We start from the raw sequence: 18,046 nt of genomic DNA on the forward strand, positions 1-18,046 counted from the left end.
ACAAAGTGTTGTTAAAACGTTTTGCTTCAGAGGGGCAGCCAATCAGAAGAAAGCTGGCTTGGTTCAGGACCAATGAGTGCAGATTTTGTTTGAACATTCGGGGCACACATTAAGTGCGAAGGGTACACTGATCCTCTCTTTTACCTGCCCGTCGACCTGTGACCTCCCCTGTTATTCATGTCCAGATAATCCCAAGTAAGACAATTTCCTTCCATCATTCAGAGTACTAGATACTTCAGAGATTAACTTGGCCAATCAAAACTCCCTCTCTCATCTTCTACAGAAGTACCGATAACCAGTTTGAGCTTGAGCTGGATCTGTCTTTTGAATCCGATCTCTATTCTAATATTTTGTATATTCAAATGATATCAATACATGTAGATGAAAAACAATGCATTTATATTAGGACATATCTGTAAAGGTGATTGTGGTAGAGTAAAGATAAGATAAGATAAGATAACCTTTATTAGTCCCACACGTGGGAAATTTGTTTTGTCACAGCAGGAAGTGGACAGTGCAAAAGTTATGAAGCAAAAATTAGAATACAATAAGAATAAATACAGTACACAACTGTACAGAATAGAATAAAATATAATAAAATATACAATAAGATAAAAATAGAATACAAATGCTATATATAACTGAGTAAAAGTGCAACATGTTCCTCTGTGTAAAATTCCAAAATAGAAAAAGCATGCTCCCCTAATTCTTACATTTAAGCACATCACTAGATCGATTCTGCTTATCTACATTGCACCAGGGGACTGAGGACAGTATTTTGGATGCTCAGACAGGAGAGGGTTGTCCAGACGAGAGCTGAGCAAAGCTCACACGAGTCCCCAGCTATTCTGTAAAATCTAGAGGACCTTTCACATGAGCCCTGCTGAAGGGCTCAGAATCACAAGGGACTGCTGGCAGGGCGAGGGTGAGTCACAAAAACACACATCTGAATGCTGAAGGAGAAGTCTTTCTTGGAGCTGACATACAGTTTAGAATGAAGATTAATCTCAGCTGTTATTTGACGGCAAACTGGATGCAGATGAGAGATATTTTCAGTTCAATGACAAGACAGATTTGCAATAGCTGATTTGTGATGAAAGGCACCGACCCCAGGGGGTGGAAATAGCCCAGTGTGAGAGATAATTCCTTCAAGACCGAACATATATTTGAACTTTATTCACGTTTTATGCCTAAAGTCCAAAATGAGTCCCAGAGGTTGTCAAGTTAAATGTTAATCTTGACAGAACTAGCGTCGGGCCGGCTCATTTATCATTGAAATATGTGTTAAACTTTCCAACTTTTCATGCCTGTCAGGCATTTCAAAGACATAATGAGGACTAATTGTACCTGCAAATGATGTCGAGCAGGTTCTGAAGCACATGCTACTACTGAAGGGCAAAAAAAGAGACTCTTACCACTAAAACCAGAATCATGGGACCTTGATAGATGTAGTCGGTGTACACGCCAGCGCGCTTCCCAAACCAGCACCTGAAATGTCAGCAAAAGCAATCAGTCATGGTTTGTTCTAACGGGCAGGTCCATTTATATTGTCACTCATCTCCTCCCCTTCGGTATGTGTTGGCATTCATTTCCCAATGTGTGCTCAAGGGGTTTAAACATGTGTTTTCCAGTCAGTGATTCACCCACAATATGAGTTATAGCCAGATTATTTTAGCCAGAGGTGGGAAATACTCTCAGGACTTTAACCCTTTAAAACAACTAACATTTAAGGGCTTCTGCCTTAATATAAATGAAAACATCTGCCAGCCTCGTGAGAGCAGAAGAAAGGATCTTATGTAATTTTCTTGAAATGAATCAAGAAGAAATAAGGCAGCTGGTGGCAGCTGGCCCCTGCGGTTTTCATCAAATCGTACTCAAACAGGATTAAACCGAGCATTTGTTGGGGACTATTTTTATCTGTGCAATAATACAAACAGCACTCTTCCACTACCTGTGCCACACCCTTGTTTGCACAGTCTCTACTCTTAATATACTGATATTCCTGCGTAAACAGGGGCTCCAGTAAGTCTGTGTTCATTGATGAATTACGAAACTGACCTCTTAAATAAAAGTTCTCCAAATTTGTGGCATTCAAGAAAGTAAAAGCACAATATTACACACAAATAAAAGCTGTATCCCCCACCCCTACCACGAAAAATCCCATGTCTCTATCTGAGGGATTGTGTTTCGTCATCGGCAAAGATTTAGGCCTAAGAGTTAAATCAATGGTAATCTTTTTCTGGAGGATTTCAATCAGTTTGTGGAGGAATGGATTAACTTAGCGTCTTGCTGTATTTCTTTTGAATTTTGTGTGTTTGCTCTCCATCATCTCTGCAGCCTGTTTGCATTTGTCCCCTTTCTCCTCATGCCGTCGACATGGATTTGTATCTGTGTATATCACCGGCCTTCATTTGATTTGTTGTTTTCTTTTCACGGAGCGGTTTCATTCGTTCACGTGTCATATTTTGCTTCCGTGTTGTCGGGGTTTGTTTAGCTGATTGCTGCCTCGTGTATCTCCCTCCTTCAGCTGTCAGGTCTTTGTTTGCCGCCTGGGTTTTTTTTTTGTTGTCATTTTTTTTGGTTGTTGCTTTCCTTGAGCTTTGCTTATTTGGATCGTGTGTTTTGTTGCTCAGCTGAGCCCTGTACTGTTTGACGCAGGTTGATATACTGAGGATATCTTCAAACTGTGCAGGTTAGTCTCAGCCTAAAAACTGCAAAGCAGTGTAAGCGCTCACACGATGGCGTTTAACAACTATAAGACCACAAATAACAAACTAAAAGAAGGAAAGAAAAATGACTTTTAAAGGCTTAGAGTTAGACTACAATGGTGACTTCCATTAAATTATGTGTTGTTTAGGTCTTTTCATGGAGTATAATAGATAGTATAACTTTAGCCTTCTTCTGTAATTCTTGAGGTAAAAGGGTTGGTTCTTATATTGTGTAGTACTTTTGAGTATTCAAAGTGCTTTATGCAACATGTCTTATTCATGCAAGCACTTCTTTTCTACAGCTAAGTGCTGTTTATCGAATACTCAAACTCTGATGAATGCATCAAGGCCACTTCTGGGTTCTTTGCAAGGAAACTTGCCGACTAGATTCTATCGTCTTCTATATGTTTGTCAGAGAAATCCAAAAGGTTTAAAATCTCTCCGTGCAAAATGCTTTGTTGTATCTTCTCTGAGTAGTGAGTAGTGTTGGTCAAGTTACTTGAAAAAAGTAATCAGTTACTAATTACTGATTACTTCCCCAAAAAGTAACTTTACTGATTACTTGTTTTCAAAAGTAATTAATTACTTAGTTACTTAGTTACTTTTTAAAAACACGATTTACAACCTGAATAGGTGATAAAGCGATAGATCTTTCAGCCCATTTCTACTTTTTCTGCATAATCATCATACAAAATGTAATCAAATGGAAAAGTCTCTTTTTAAAACTTGTTTTATTAGTTTTAATCTTTTAACTTTATGCATCAAGCAAAAATTTAATTATCTGCAACATTCTCTGACTGGAAGAAATTAGTTTAATATTTAAACCTATTTTCTGCACATTCCAGCACATAAAATAAAATATTTTGTGTGTTTACACTCAGTCTTTCAAATAGATGCAAGTAAAACACAGCAGAAAATAAATAAAGTCAAAGACTAGCGGTCCTGTTGCTCTATTTTCACCTGTAAAGCAGGAGTGGGGTAGGCGGAGGGTTACCCTGGTGCAGGTGTGCAGCGGTCAGTGGAAGAATCCGCGAGTTTCTCTGTGAGTTTCCCATTACGTCGTAGCTACTCGGTGCTTGTTTGGAAGTTTAGGGGTTTTTTTCGCTGTAAAAAGAAGTTTTCTTCCCACGCACAACGGACACTAATGTTTTTGTCACTTTTTATGGAATCAAACTCAAAGTAAGGTCAGTACTTCCACGCTTTAAACGCTGCACGCTCATACTCTCTCTGCACTCGATATATTATCCATTGTTGATCTGCACACAGCTGTTGTCACGAACGGCGCACTCGCTTACGTCACTGTCATGAGACATTGACGTAAGAAAAATCACGGTTTTAGTAACGCAGTAACGCAGCGTTCCTACGGGAAAGTAACGGTAATCTAATTACCGTTTTTGCAATAGTAATCTCTTACTTTACTCGTTACTTGAAAAAAGTAATCGGATTACAGTAACGCGTTACTGCCCATCTCTGGTAGTGAGTAGTTATGCAGCATGATGCTGTAACCCAGTAAGAAGTGAACAAGCTCTGTAACCCTGAACTGTATCGTCAGCCTTTACTTCTCTGTTTCAGTGTTTTTTACATTAGTTTTCTATTTAAGGCAAGCTTGTAGAGTTTTTTGTAACCTTTCTAGTCTTGGATCTTTCTGTGTCAAGTTTACGTGTGCTTCTGTGTGAAAACACTTCCTGCTTTATCTCAGTAGTCTCTTGACCTCTGTCTTTTCGTTACCATTGATTAGCTTCACCTGTTTCTTGGTCCCCAGCTGTTTCCACTCCTCATTAGCACACAGCGCGTTCGTCTGTACCTCGTCTTTCACTTAGACCTCGCTGCGTTGTAATGTGCTGCCTGGATGTTATTACTTTGTATCTTGGACTTTGTTTCGCTTCAGTTTTGGATTCACATTGGAGTTTTTATCATCCAAATAAACAGTTTGTCTTTCGTTTCATCAAGAGTGCCTCTAAAGTCTGCGTTCATTCTTCACAGTCAGTTTCAAGACATCAGCTAGACCGGAGACGTCAACAACCTTCAGCCTGGCTGCATCATTTACTGGGAAGTGTTAAGTAACACTAACATGGTGCCAAGCGAGCTAACGAGGTCCTTGCAAACCAAATCACTTCTGAGAGAAACACTGCTTTCTGTAAAACATAGAAATGGTGTGAATATTTGACTGTTCAGTCACACCCACGGTCTTGCACTGGTCAGTGGGATATAACTTTTTAAATGAGCTGTCTGTGCAGTCTTAATGTTTCGATAGGCAACTCACTGCCAGGAAAATCTCATTAATGCAGCTGCGTATGCTTTTTACTTATCTTTGTGTACGTTTCCCTCTGCAGACACTTTCTCTGCTGCTGATGGGAGCTGGAACCAAATTTCTTGAATGTGTCGTCAGACTTGGCCATTAAAGCCGATTCCGATGCATTCACTGCTCTAGCGATTTCTATATTTCTGGCAGCAGGATGGTTTGTGTGGGGGGACTGAATCAAAATAAACTACAGGGTATGCTCGTGGTAATGAAGGAATATGTCACTCACAGTTTTTAATAGCTTCTGGACCACAGCAGAGCTCAGAAGCACAGGGGAGTCAGATTTAGGACTTTGGAGAATCTGGTTTTGCCCTTTTAATTGCATTTGGTGACAATTAGAGAAATCTAGCGTATCAACCGACTTTTCCAATTATTCAGCGCCCGTTTCTAAATCGCCGAATCAATTTTCACCTCACTAATAGGTGTGAAAAGAGAGCAAGCACTCCCGATGAAATGCTGGCAGGGCTAGAGTGTAATTAAGAATATTGTACAATGCAAATGTGATTACGGCTGATTATTAATAGACATTCATCTCCCTAATGTAACGCTTTGCCCTTGTCCTTTTATTACCCGGATAGAATAAAAAGTTCCTTGTTGAATATCTTGAAAAGAGGCTTACTTCTCGTTGTCGTAGTAGAGCTTCCCGATGGCCCACGCCACGATTATCGGGAACGGTATACCTGTAAGGCAAAAAACCACAAAATGACAGGTGATCCTTTCATCTTTCTCTGCTATTCAAATCACAAAATATCACTCCAGGGATTTCATGTTGGAATATGAAATCCTTTTCTTTTTTTTAAAGCACAGCACCAGTGACTGCCAAGCTCTGTCAGGAGCAATTGTTGTCTGTGTGCCGTGATCCACAGATGCAAGCCAAGACTTGTCACCATCTGAATGTTTCTTTGTGAATGAATAAAAAGCTGGACTCTGGTTGACGATAATGCGGAGTGATCTTGTGATTTACCGACTTATAAAAGCTTAATAAAGCAGAAAAAACAGCCATCACTCACTTTTAAATGATACTAACAGGAGCGTCGAGACCCTACGAGCCAACGAGTCACACGTTTAAGTCAAATTTCTGGAATATTTCCACGCTGCGGGAAATTTACTGTCATCAGCAGGAAATTCTCCCCTCGCAGCTCCAGATTACTTGATAAATTACATTTTTCTTGCAGTGTTCTCCTCTTGTCCACCTCCTGACTTGTGGAAAGCAATGATGTGCTCCAACATATAGCGAAGCACAGAAAATCTGATCTTATTTATTTTGAAATGTGCTGCGGTCTGTACTTCACACCGAGCCTTCACATCATCCCCGGAGGGAAATGTAATCCAGCTAGACAATACACCTAATCTCAACAACTCAAAGTTTAGTTTGACAATGTGAAACAGGCTGACAGTGAACTCCACGCCAAGGCGTTTTCCAGCTGCCGCACAAAATCCTGAGATCTCCATCAAGTCAACTGCCTCCTGCTGTTTGATAAAACAGCATCTGGTGTTCAGGTACGTCTTTTGAGATGAAACTCACAGCTCTGAAATTCATAGTTGGACTCTGAGATATCTCTTTGATAAGGTTTTAGTCACACGGGCCTACAGGCTGGTCAGCGACTCCCCGGCAACTACAGCTTTTTTTCTAGTGGCCGGCAGGTTGGCGGAGTTTCGATATATTTGTAGGCCTGTGTGACTGGGCCTACACACTCCCATTAGTCAAAGTGAATCTAAACCTAAAGCATTCCGTGTCCTTAGCTTGACCTTTTGGGAATTCTTTCTGAGAGATTAGTAGGAAAATTAAACCTACTTTCTTGACTATTTTAAATTAGGACCAGAAGAGGTTAGTTTAATGCTGGAACAACTACTTTACTGTTGCCTCACAGCAACAAGGTCCTGGGTTTGTAGGGTACTCCACCATCCTCGAACAGTACAGATATGCAGATGATACACAGTTCTACCTTTCTCTAAAACCAGGTGCTGATAGTACGCTGCAGAAAGTCTCAGAGTGTCTTAGCGACATACAATGCTGGATGTCTCTGAACCTTCTCAAACTAAATCATGACAAAACCGACATTATAATCTTCGGTAAGCAGGACTCTATTAGTCTCATAAGAAACAATCTGGGCCCATTATCAGCTAATGTACATCCCCATGTAAAAAATCTTGGTTTCATTTTTGATTCCACTCTCAAGCTGGACAAGCAAATAAATTCAGTTGTTCGTGGCAGTTTTTTCCAACTCAGGAGCATTTCTAAACTCAAAAATATCCTGTCATCTAAAGACCTGGAAACTGTTATCCATGCTTTCATATCGTCACGTCTTGACTATTGTAACTCTCTCTATTTAGGCATCTGTCACTCAAGCCTGTCACGCCTGCAACTTGTTCAAAATGCAGCCGCAAGGCTCCTGACGAGTACTAGAAAGAGTGAGAATATTACCCCGGTACTCGCATCTCTACATTGGCTACCAGTTAAACATAGAATTGATTTTAAGGTTTTATTATTTGTTTTTAAAGCCCTCCATGGTTTGGCTCCAGGTTACATTTCAGATCTTCTTAGCCTGCACTTACCCACTCGATCTCTGCGCTCCTCCAGTCAGATGGTTTTATCAGTTCCACGCTCCCAGCTCAAATCTAGAGGTGACAGGGCTTTCTCCATTGCCGCCCCGAGACTCTGGAATAGTCTCCCCCCCTTCATAAAATTCTCTTCATCCTTGGAAGTCTTTAAATCGAATCTCAAGACCTACTTATTTTCCAAGGCTTTCGGATCTCTTTGATATTACATGTCTTACAATTCTTTTTTTTAAAAATGTTTTCTTTCTATTTTAATTCTTTTATTATATTATCCCTCTGTTCAGCACTTTGGCTGACACTTGATGTCTTTTAAATGTGCTATATAAATAAAGATGACTTGACTTGACATGCAGTTATTGTGGATAGGTTTGTTGCAGCTTTAAGGCAGGGATGACTCCGGGAGTAGGGGTGGGTTTTTATAACCGATTTCTCGATTAAAATCGATTCTGGCTTGGATAACGTGAAATCGATTCATTAAAATCCTGAATCGATTTTTTAATATAAATTTATTTTGCCCGAAATGCCAGAATCTCAGGTGAAACCTCACAAAATTTCAACAACCACCAAACAGCTAAGACAGTAAATGAGAGCAGGAACACGGATTCTGCACAAAGACGTAAACACAAACCACGGACCCGCCGACGGATCAGAATCAGTGAGATGTCGCCTTTCTCACCTGACGGCACGGACACGGTCGGGGCTGAAAGCCGACAGCTCGCTGATTCTGACCTAATTTCTGCCGTTCAATACTGAACAAATTTAAACTTTTTAAAATTATGCAAAATGCAAAACGCTCAGCCGTGTCTCTAATAAAACCGCTGTAACTTCAGAGGTAATGTTCATAAGTTGATTAATGGGTTTCTTTCGTTTTTGATGTACTGCAGAATATTTTTAAAAAAAATCCCAGGCCAGGAAAATCACCTTCATGTTTTTCTGTGTTTTATCTTCAGCTGCTTTGACACAAAGGCATCTGCTGTGACGCTCACACCTTTGATAAAGTCTTGCATGTGTCAGCTTCCTTTTTATAGATACAAAAATATGTAAATGTACTGATCTGAATTATAATATTTCTGACTGTCAAAATTTCCCAGATTCAAATCGAATTGAATTACAGAATGATGACGTCACACACATAACTCATTGGCTTACAGAATGATGACATCACACACATAGCTCATTGGCTTACAGAATGATGACATCACACACATTTAGAATCTTACCTCCAATTCTTCCTTTTATCTTTTGATCCTTAAACCCATAAATAGGGGTGAAATGCAACGTCTTTTAGTCCGTTACCCGCAGCATTTATGTTCACAGCCTTCAACTGTTCGTGACACAGATTTAGAGTATTAGCACCAACGTGATCATTTGATCCTAAAACTGACAAATAACGGTGAAAAACAACGACTTTTAGTCAATTACTGGCAGCATTTCTGTTTGCAGCCGAAAGAAGCATTTGGAAACATTTGGATCCTGACCCCAGACTCCAACATGTCTCAAGGAGAAGAACCAAAAAGTCAAGAAGTTGACCCCGGTGCTCTTCCCTGGGATGAACCAGAAGACCCTTACCTCTCCTCTCTTCCTTGGGATGAACAAGTTGAATTAGAGGAGAAGCGCTTGGCAGAAATGGCGAATGAAAATCTTCTTAACAGAGAGAAGATTGCGTTATTGGTGGAGGAAAAGGAGAGACAGAGCGCTCAATTTAAAAAAATGTCCTACCAGCTCCAAGAAAAGGAGAGTATTATTGATGAAAAACAATGGGATATCAAAGACATGGAGAAAAAGAACCAAGAGCTCCAAGGAAAGCTGGATGAAGCTCTAGAAAAAATTAAAGAAATCCTCCAAGAGAAGAAACGACAGGACATGAGACAGAGACAGATGCACGATCAACTCGAAAAGATGGAGATAAAATACAGAGTGGTAAAAGCAAGGGATGATAAAAATCAGGAAACAAATGAAGAGGTTCTTCGAGAGAAAAGGCAACAGCAGATCAAGCAAAGGCGAATGGGCCGCGAGCTTAAGAACATCAAGAAACAAAATGACGAGTTGCAAGTAAAGCTTGATGAAGCTCTGCAAATAAATGAAGCAATCCTTGAAGAGAAAAACCAACAGGACATAAAGCAGCGAGACATGGAGAGCCAACTCCAACACATGGAGGGAAAAGACAGGATGCTGCAGGCAAGGCTTGAAGAAACAATGCACAAATATGACGAGTTGCTTCAAGAGAAAAAGCAACAGGAGATAAAACAAAAAGAATTAGATTGCAAGCTTCTGAACATAGAGAAAAACAGTGAAGGCTTGCGAGTAAAGCTCGATGAAGCTTTGCAAAAGAATACAGAAATCCTCAAAGTGAAAGAACAACTGGACATAAACCAGGGAGACATGCAATGCCAACTCCAAGGCATGGAAGGAAAATACAGAACGCTGCAGGCAATGCATTATGAAACACAGAACAAATATCAAGAGAAAGAACAACAGTACATAAAGCAGAACGAAGAAAAACTTCTTCTTGTCCAGGACTTTGACAAGACAAACCAAAAACTGCAAGAACTTCGCAACAAAATGAAGTACACAACAGCTGAACTGGAAGGAGAAAAGGAGAAAGTGCAAAAACAGGAGGCAACAGCTAAAGAACTAAAAGAAAGGCTCGAAGAAGAACAAGCCAAATTAGAAGAAGTGGAAAAAATATGCAAGAAACTAGAGAAGCAAAATACAGAAACAGTGGACGAGTTGAGATCCGTCATACTAGATAAAAAAGTGCTTGTGGAAAAGCAACTCAAGAAGAAGAAAAAATGCTTCCGCTTCTTCCTCCGGAGGGCCACTCCTGCCTCATCTTTTTCCACCTCTGTTCCAGCTTAACTTTCCCTTCTCCTGTCCCTCCCCTCTCTCCCCAATAATTTAATAATAAACACAATTGGCTCCATTTTACACCTGTCTGATCAATGTCTTCATTCAAGAATGAATTGTCTTTGGTGTGTATTCTGTGTTTTCCTCGGGTTGATGATCCTCGCGGTCGTTCAAGCCCAGGAGTCCAGATTCATTTTCTGTGTATCGTGTTGGTTGTGTTCTCTTCTACTCCCTCCATCTTCCTGTCTATGTTTTTGTTCGCTCCCGGATGTTTTGGGTCGTCGGAGGGATCCCTACCTGGGAAGTCGCGACCAGTGTTGGTCAAGTTACTTGAAAAAAGTAATCAGTAACTAATTACCGATTACTTCCCCAAAAAAGTAATCCTGTTACTTTACTGATTACTTATTTTCAAAAGTAATTAATTACTTAGTTACTTTTTAAAAACACGATTTACAACCTGAATAGGTGATAAAGCGATAGATCTTTCAGCCCAATTCTACTTTTTCTACATAATCCATCATACAAAATGTAATCAAATGGAAAAGTCTCTTTTTAAAACTTGTTTTATTAGTTTTAATCTTTTAACTTTATGCATCAAGCAAAAATTTAATTATCTGCAACATTCTCTGACTGGAAGAAATTAGTTTAACATTTAAACCTATTTTCTGCACATTCCAGCAAATAAAATATTTTTTTTGTGTGTTTACACTCACTCTTTCAAATAGATGCAAGTAAAACACAGCAGAAAATAAATAAAGTCAAAGACTAGCGGTCCTGTTGCTCTATTTTCACCTGTAAAGCAGGAGTAGCGTAGGCAGAGGTTTACCCTGGTGCAGGTGTGCCGCGGTCAGTGGAAGAATCCGCGAGTTTCTCTGTGAGTTTCTCATCGAAATCGAATCGAATCGAATCGAATCGAATCGAACTGAATCGAATCGTGGATCGAATCGATTCGGGACCTTGTGAATCGGAATTGAATCGATTCCAGAAATCAGTGACGATACCCAGCCCTATCCGGGAGTTGCTTTCTCACTGCGTACGCTTTATTTCACAATCAGATCGATAACAAAAACCTACAGCAGCTCCTCTCCAACTCCTAGCCCTTCGCTGCGGTGGAAAAAGAACGACTCCAAACCCCTTAAAGGAACATACGTACAAAAGAGTTTTTCTGACACACCAATGGGGCATTCAATGCCATCTTGTAAATATGAGCACTCTGGCAGAATAACAGTTCAAATGAAAAATACACCAGAACAAACAAGCAAACAAAAAAGAAGTGTGGGGTACCTTTGAACCAATGAACAAAGTATAACAATTTATACTTTTTAACATAACCCGACCCCGTCAATATGTGTATCTCTCACAGGTTAATTGGTGATTCTAACTGAATGGTTGTGTCTTTCTGTGCGTTAGCTCTGACAGTGCAGCTAGATGAACCTTTAGAGGTTATACAGGCTCTCAAACCAAGCTGGCCACCATCTTTTATCTGTGTTGTCATGATGTCGGTGTAGCCCAGCTAGAAAAAAAGAGCAGTAGATAGTAATTTTTGGGTGTATGATGTAAACGATTTAGTCATTTCTTTTTTTGGGTTAAAGGAAGAAGTGGACAAATCAGATGATTTGTTGCCTTTTCTTTCCTGTTCATACAATGCCATGTGCTCGGCAAACTAATGTTACCGAAGCCGAATCGCTAGGAGTTGCAACGGAGTCTGCTGCAGTTGTTTTGGTTGTTCCGAATTTCACTCTGTTCAACGTCAGGTTTCTTCTTATCTGGTCAAAGGATGACTGGACAGACGCACGCAGTCTGAAGCAAACCTCCATTGAGGAGCAGTGACTCCACAGTTTAACTGGAACCCAAAAGTTGATAGGATTTGCTGAGGTTTTATTGAAGCCAGAGCTTCGTTCCGGTTGAAGCGTGTGGTAGGACAAGTTAAACAAACTGAACGGCCCCAAGCATCCATCACTTATCCAACATTATTCATTCATACGTTTGACTCAGAGAAAGCTGTATGCGCACACTTTTATTTAGGTAGTTATTTTGGGGGAACTATTTTGTATTTTATTGTTTCAAGTACATTTATTTGCAGCTGCTGTGTGTCAAATATAACAAGCTGTGCACTGTTTACCCTGGTGTGGTCCTTCCTTACTGATGCTTATACCTTTGGGCTCCTGTTAATCCTAGATTGCTAATAAACCATAAGTAGGGTTACATCAGGTTTCTTTCAGTCATTTGCTGTTTTATTTTGAACTGCTACAATTTTGTTAGTTACACTTGTATTAAGCCTTTCTATCACTCTATTAAGTGTTTGATGTTCTACTTAATGAGATTTATCTAAACTGCTGTTATTAAACCAGTTGGTTTGCTTTTTAAAAAATTCCGCTGCATCTTTCTCAAAGTATGCATGAGTGTGGCTTCAATCCAGTACTGCTAATAAAATGCCACTTGATGGTGTGTGAATGTATTCGTTCTTTCAGAGTTTCATCATATTTGCATCCTTGCGTGCGTCAGCTGGTGTCAGATATTTGTTTGTTTTTCCCTTGCTTTGTCTGTTTATACATATTTTAATATGCCTGAAGTAGTAAAAAAAGCTGTTTTCATATATTTTTGTGTGCGTCAGATGACTGGAGTATGACAATGCAGCCCTTTAAAACTGGATTTTACACCACCATCACCTTTTAAGCCATTTACAAGCTGCTGCACCGTCCTGATTTATTGTAACTTGTTTTTAGTCAATGATGATTAGGCTTAGTTTGGTAAGTAGATAAGATTTGTTAAAAAGCTCTTAGATTTGTCATTAAGTGGTTATTTAAGCAAAGAAAAAAAGACTCTTAGTGGTCCAAAAATCTACTGAACTGATCGATTTAATCAAAGGCTCTGCCAGAGAATTTTGGTAAATGTTTCCCATTTTCCCAAAATGTCCTTTTGGCTAAATATTGTTAAATATTAACTGATAACTGTAGATGTGTTTTTTTTAATGCAGATAATTCAAGATAAAAGCAGTAAGGCTGCTTACACCAGCCGATGCAGATGAACATCCACTTGCGGAGCTTGTCGGTGGAGTAGGTGAGGACGATGGCGGTGTGGAGGTAGCAGCCCTCTCCAAACATCCAAAAGAAGTTGGTGGAGTGGAAATAGTTGAAGGAGGCGGTCACAAGGCGACACCATATCTGCAAAAGGAAAACAATTATCTGCATTTACGCAGACTTAAATGTGTAGTTAGTGAATTAAATTCAGCCAAGACGAACTGATAATACTACTAAAAACTGCCACATCTACAAGCTGTTATCCATGGCTTCGTACTTGTTCTAGTTTTACTTCCACCTGACAAATTAAAGGCAAATATGGAAATATTTCTACATTCTGAGAACAATTTAAACTAATCAAGCTTAAACTTATTAAGGAAGACATACTTTTATACCTTAATGCATTAATTTGTTTCTTTTTTGTTATGTCCGATAAATAATTTAATTCAGTAAACAAAAATATTTCAATCTAACTATAACGTCTGTGAAGGTTCTCAGTCATCCAGGTCATCGTAGTCAAAGGAGCTTGCAAAGAAAAGCGTCTGGACTTCTTTAAGTTACTTGAAGACGTTTCACCTCTCATCCGAGAAGTTTCTTCAGTTCTAAGGTCAAATGGTGGAGAGTCCCAGATATAAACCTAGTGGGAGTTTCCCCCCACAGAGGGACAAAAGGACCCCCTGATGATCCTCTAATCGCCTGAGCCAAGGTGTGAAACTGGGTGTGGGTCACAATCAGCCAGAGTTTCGGGTGAGTTCATTGTGAAACCTGGCCCCACCTTATCATGCGAATTCCTGAGGTCAGATGGCCCAGGGTGTGAGTGGGCGTTAAGGCCATTGAGTTTTTCCTTTCCAGTCACCTTTCTCACTCAGTATGTATTAACAGACCTCTCTGCATTGAATCATATCTGTTATTAACCTCTGTCTCTCTTCCACAGCATGTCTTTTATCCTGTCTTCCTTCTCTCACCCCAACCGGTCGCAGCAGATGGCCCCGCCCCTCCCTGAGCCTGGTTCTGCCGGAGGTTTCTTCCTGTTAAAAGGGAGTTTTTCCTTCCCACTGTTGCCAAAGTGCTGCTCATAGGGGGTCATATGATTGTTGGGTTTTTCTCTGTATCTATGAAGCGCCTTGATGCGACTTTTGTTGTGATTTGGCGCTATATAAATAAAATTGAATTGAATTGAATTGAATTAAGGCATCTGGGGAGGGAACTCAAAACTGGATTATAGATGGCAGGGAGTTGGTGTCGTAAACCACCGCCTCTGTTCAAAGATGGTCGCTCACAGTGGACATAGATGGCTTCTTTCACTCCTCTTTCAAACCATCTGTCCTCTCTGTCCAAAATGTGAACGTTGGCATCCTCAAAGAGTGACCTTTGACCTTAAGATGCAGATGGACAGCTGAGTCTTGTCCTGTGGAGGTGGCTCTTCGAACTATCTAACATATAGACTTTATATCCATTATTTACATGGTCCAGCCTGGTTCTGTCAGAGGCTTCTTCCTGTTAAAAGGGAGTTTTTCCTTCCTGGTGTCACCAAGTGCTTGTTCACAGGGTCGTTTGATTGTTGTTGGTGGGGTTTTCTCTCTAATATCGTAAGATCTTTACAATATAACAGGTGACTGTTGTAGTGCTTGTTGTTGGTGATGTATCAGTGAGATTGGACTCAACTGAATTGAATAAAAAGAGTAAAAATGTTCCTACACAGGCTGACACACAGAGGTCTACCGGCATTTGTTAGGAACTAGTTTCACACCTGGATTAATACACATGTTCTTCTTCCATCAGCAGGACTGTTTATGGGATTAAGTCAAACTAAGCTAGAGAGTTCTGGCGCTGAAGGAACATTTCACCCAATAAATATATTTGGCTCATCTCATTTTGTTTTTAAGGCATTGAAAATACTGTTAAACATCTCCTTTACTTTAAAACCAAAGTTTAGTGGTCTTTTGTATTAAAGCTCACATAAATGGGCTCATACCACGTTGCTCTCGTGCACCTCGGGGCTCATGGTCATTTGGACGATGAACCAGGTGGCGTTCCTCAGGATGAAGGCGGTTATGAGGTTCCAGTGGATGATGTTTCTCAGGCAGCGGATGCTCCTGTGAGAACAGAAGGAGGGAAAACTCAACTGCTGATGCTGCTTTTCCAACTTTTCTCTTGTTGTTAGGTCACGAGCTTAATTTAATTCTGAGAGGAAAGATAAAAAAATATATGTAGTTTAAAAGCAAACGTGAGCAAAGCTGGCAGGAAATATCTGATTTAATTATCTCCTCCTGCTGAGTTTGAGTCTATTTTTGACAGTTACAGTGTAACTTATTACAAATTATAATATGGGAAACACAGAAAATGAAGCTGATAGATAAGAATAACGAGCTGATGTAGCCTCAAAAGGAACATTTCCCATCAATCCTCACTTATATAATAAGAAGTAAGAGTTAATTCCCGCTCTACTCTTTTGTTTGTGTAATGCCCTGAAAGCCTGATGTTTTTTTCTTTTTTTAAATGCGGTAAATAAATTCACTCGAGGATACAATTAAAATCTGCCCAAGTGCCTCAGAGCGAGCGCTTGAAAATAGAAACACGACTGCACGGACTGAGCAAACAGTCCTCGCTCGCTGCAGTGACGGCCGCGTTCGCCGTCACCAGCTGACGGCATTATCAGCTGCAGGAAGGCCGCTTCCTCCTGCCAAGCATGAGTGACGTGATTTATTTTTCAGCATGCATTAATTCTTAATAGGTGTCACTTTCACTGGCTTTGTGCTGACTGAGCAGATGCATGAGCAGCATTTTCCAGCAGCATTGTATTTACTTATTTATTATATTGCACGTTGTACAAATTGTATCATGTTTTTTATTTCTCTCTGAAGACGCGCTACCCCATTAGTAACATAGCAGGCTTCAAAAAGCTCGAACACCGTTTGGATTAATTACAATGTCATTTTAAATAAGGTTTTAAAAGCAGCTTTGACATGATAAAAATCAAATAACTTTGTGTTTTTTAAATCCCGTTGTTCCACAAAGGAGAAGATAATTTCCCCACATCCTGTTGCCACCACGCCAGGAGCACAGCAAGCACCTCGCTGCCCTCGGCATACTGCCTGTGGGGGCAGTGTGGCCTGATGGGACCTAATTAAGAGAATGGCTACATGCTCCTGCAAACAAGTCTTTGTTAAAGGCGCAGTAAATTTGTTTTTCTTTTCTTCTAATCTCACAATGACACTTTCTTTTTAAATGTTATTATTTTATATTACAATCATACTTGATCTGGGTTTTCATTCATGTGATACTGAACATACAGAAGGTCCAGAATCATACGACGACCGCAGACACAAATTTGTAGCTTTGCATCTGTACGCCACCACAATTGATTTTAAATCAAACAACCAAGATGCGATTCAAGTTCTGTTTAGAAATTACTGCCATTTTTATACCCTTCCAATATTTTAGACAGTAATGGATCAGTCGGCTGATGAGCAGCTACATGTCTGAGTCTTGTTCCCGTTGTTATTTTGTAAGAAATTAAGCAGATGAATGAGTTCGAGTTGATTCCAAGTCTTGAACCAAGTAACTCTTAGAATGAAGGACAAAAAGGTAAAATGGTAAATGGTATTTGTATAGCGCTTTACACACTCAGTCATCCACCCATTCACACACTAGTGATGGCAGCTACATTGTAGCCACAGCCACCCTGGGGCGCACTGACAGAGGCGAGGCTGCCGGACACTGGCGCCACCGGGCCCTCTGACCACCACCAGTAGGCAACGGGTGAAGTGTCTTGCCCAAGGACACAACGACCGAGACTGTCCAAGCCGGGGCTCGAACCGGCAACCTTCCGATTGGCGAACTCCCAACTCTTGAGCCACGATCATCATTAGCCTGAGATCACAAAATAAACCTATTAGAGACAGAGCAGAAACCTTAGGACCAGCCAAATCAACAAACCTGGTGCATTCTTAAAAATGACGAATGCACGGGTCAGCAACACCGAAAGGCCCAAAAGGGCCACAGACGACACCTGAAGTGCATTTAGACAGAACTATTTGACTGAACATCTAATCAAGTCCAAAATATGGGAGAAGTAGATGTATCATTGTTAACCCTTTAAGACCTACCATAGAACCAAGTCCGCCAGAGCTTATTTTATATTTTTACATGCTGTAGAGCCATTTCTGGGAGCATTTCAAGTTACTATACATCAATACAACTGTTACAGCCCAAATCGTAATAATATGTCTGCATTAAGTGCATAGTAATTACATAAATTGCAAAAAAGTGCAATAAACTACAAAAAAATTGAGAATAGTTTTTGTTTTTTTAACATATATTTCTAGTTAGAGAAATTTAAGAGGCTTATCCCTCAAAACTGTAAATACAAAAAAGTTGCACAAAATAGTTTCCCACCACAGGAAATTTATTTTGAGTGTCTTCATAGTTTTATTTTTGAAATACACCAATTTTTATACACTGCAGGAAAAATGAAAATAAATATTATAGTGCAAATTTGCAAAAAAAGCAGCATATGCATCAAAATAAACTATTTCCAGCAGTGCAATATGAGTCCTAAGCATCCCAGAAACCACACAGAAAGTCATAAAGTCAAACATAACTTTTAA

The 18,046-nt window shown here is 40.0% G+C and overlaps 2 protein-coding genes across 2 annotated transcripts in view; one reads left to right on the plus strand and one right to left on the minus strand.

Moving 5' to 3' along the window:
• The window catches only part of LOC102781465 (corticotropin-releasing hormone receptor 1-like), a 135,532-nt gene that overhangs the window by 20,277 nt on the left and 97,209 nt on the right, over positions 1-18,046 (minus strand). Inside the window, exons 7-10 of the mRNA XM_087844919.1 lie at positions 15,412-15,532; positions 13,427-13,580; positions 5,630-5,690; positions 1,416-1,488 (exon numbers count right to left, since the gene is read on the minus strand). Coding sequence (XP_087701045.1) covers positions 1,416-1,488; positions 5,630-5,690; positions 13,427-13,580; positions 15,412-15,532 — 409 coding nt within the window. The remainder of the gene's footprint in view (positions 1-1,415; positions 1,489-5,629; positions 5,691-13,426; positions 13,581-15,411; positions 15,533-18,046) is intronic.
• On the plus strand, positions 8,827-10,486 carry LOC148101802 (uncharacterized). Its single transcript, XM_087845140.1, has one exon. It carries the CDS (start codon positions 9,061-9,063, stop codon positions 10,426-10,428), a length of 1,368 nt encoding a protein of 455 aa, XP_087701266.1. The 5' UTR covers positions 8,827-9,060; the 3' UTR covers positions 10,429-10,486.

Source organism: Neolamprologus brichardi, chromosome 8 (genome assembly GCF_056152115.1).
Source record: "Neolamprologus brichardi isolate AB-2024 chromosome 8, ASM5615211v1, whole genome shotgun sequence".
Taxonomy (NCBI): Eukaryota; Metazoa; Chordata; class Actinopteri; order Cichliformes; family Cichlidae; genus Neolamprologus; species Neolamprologus brichardi.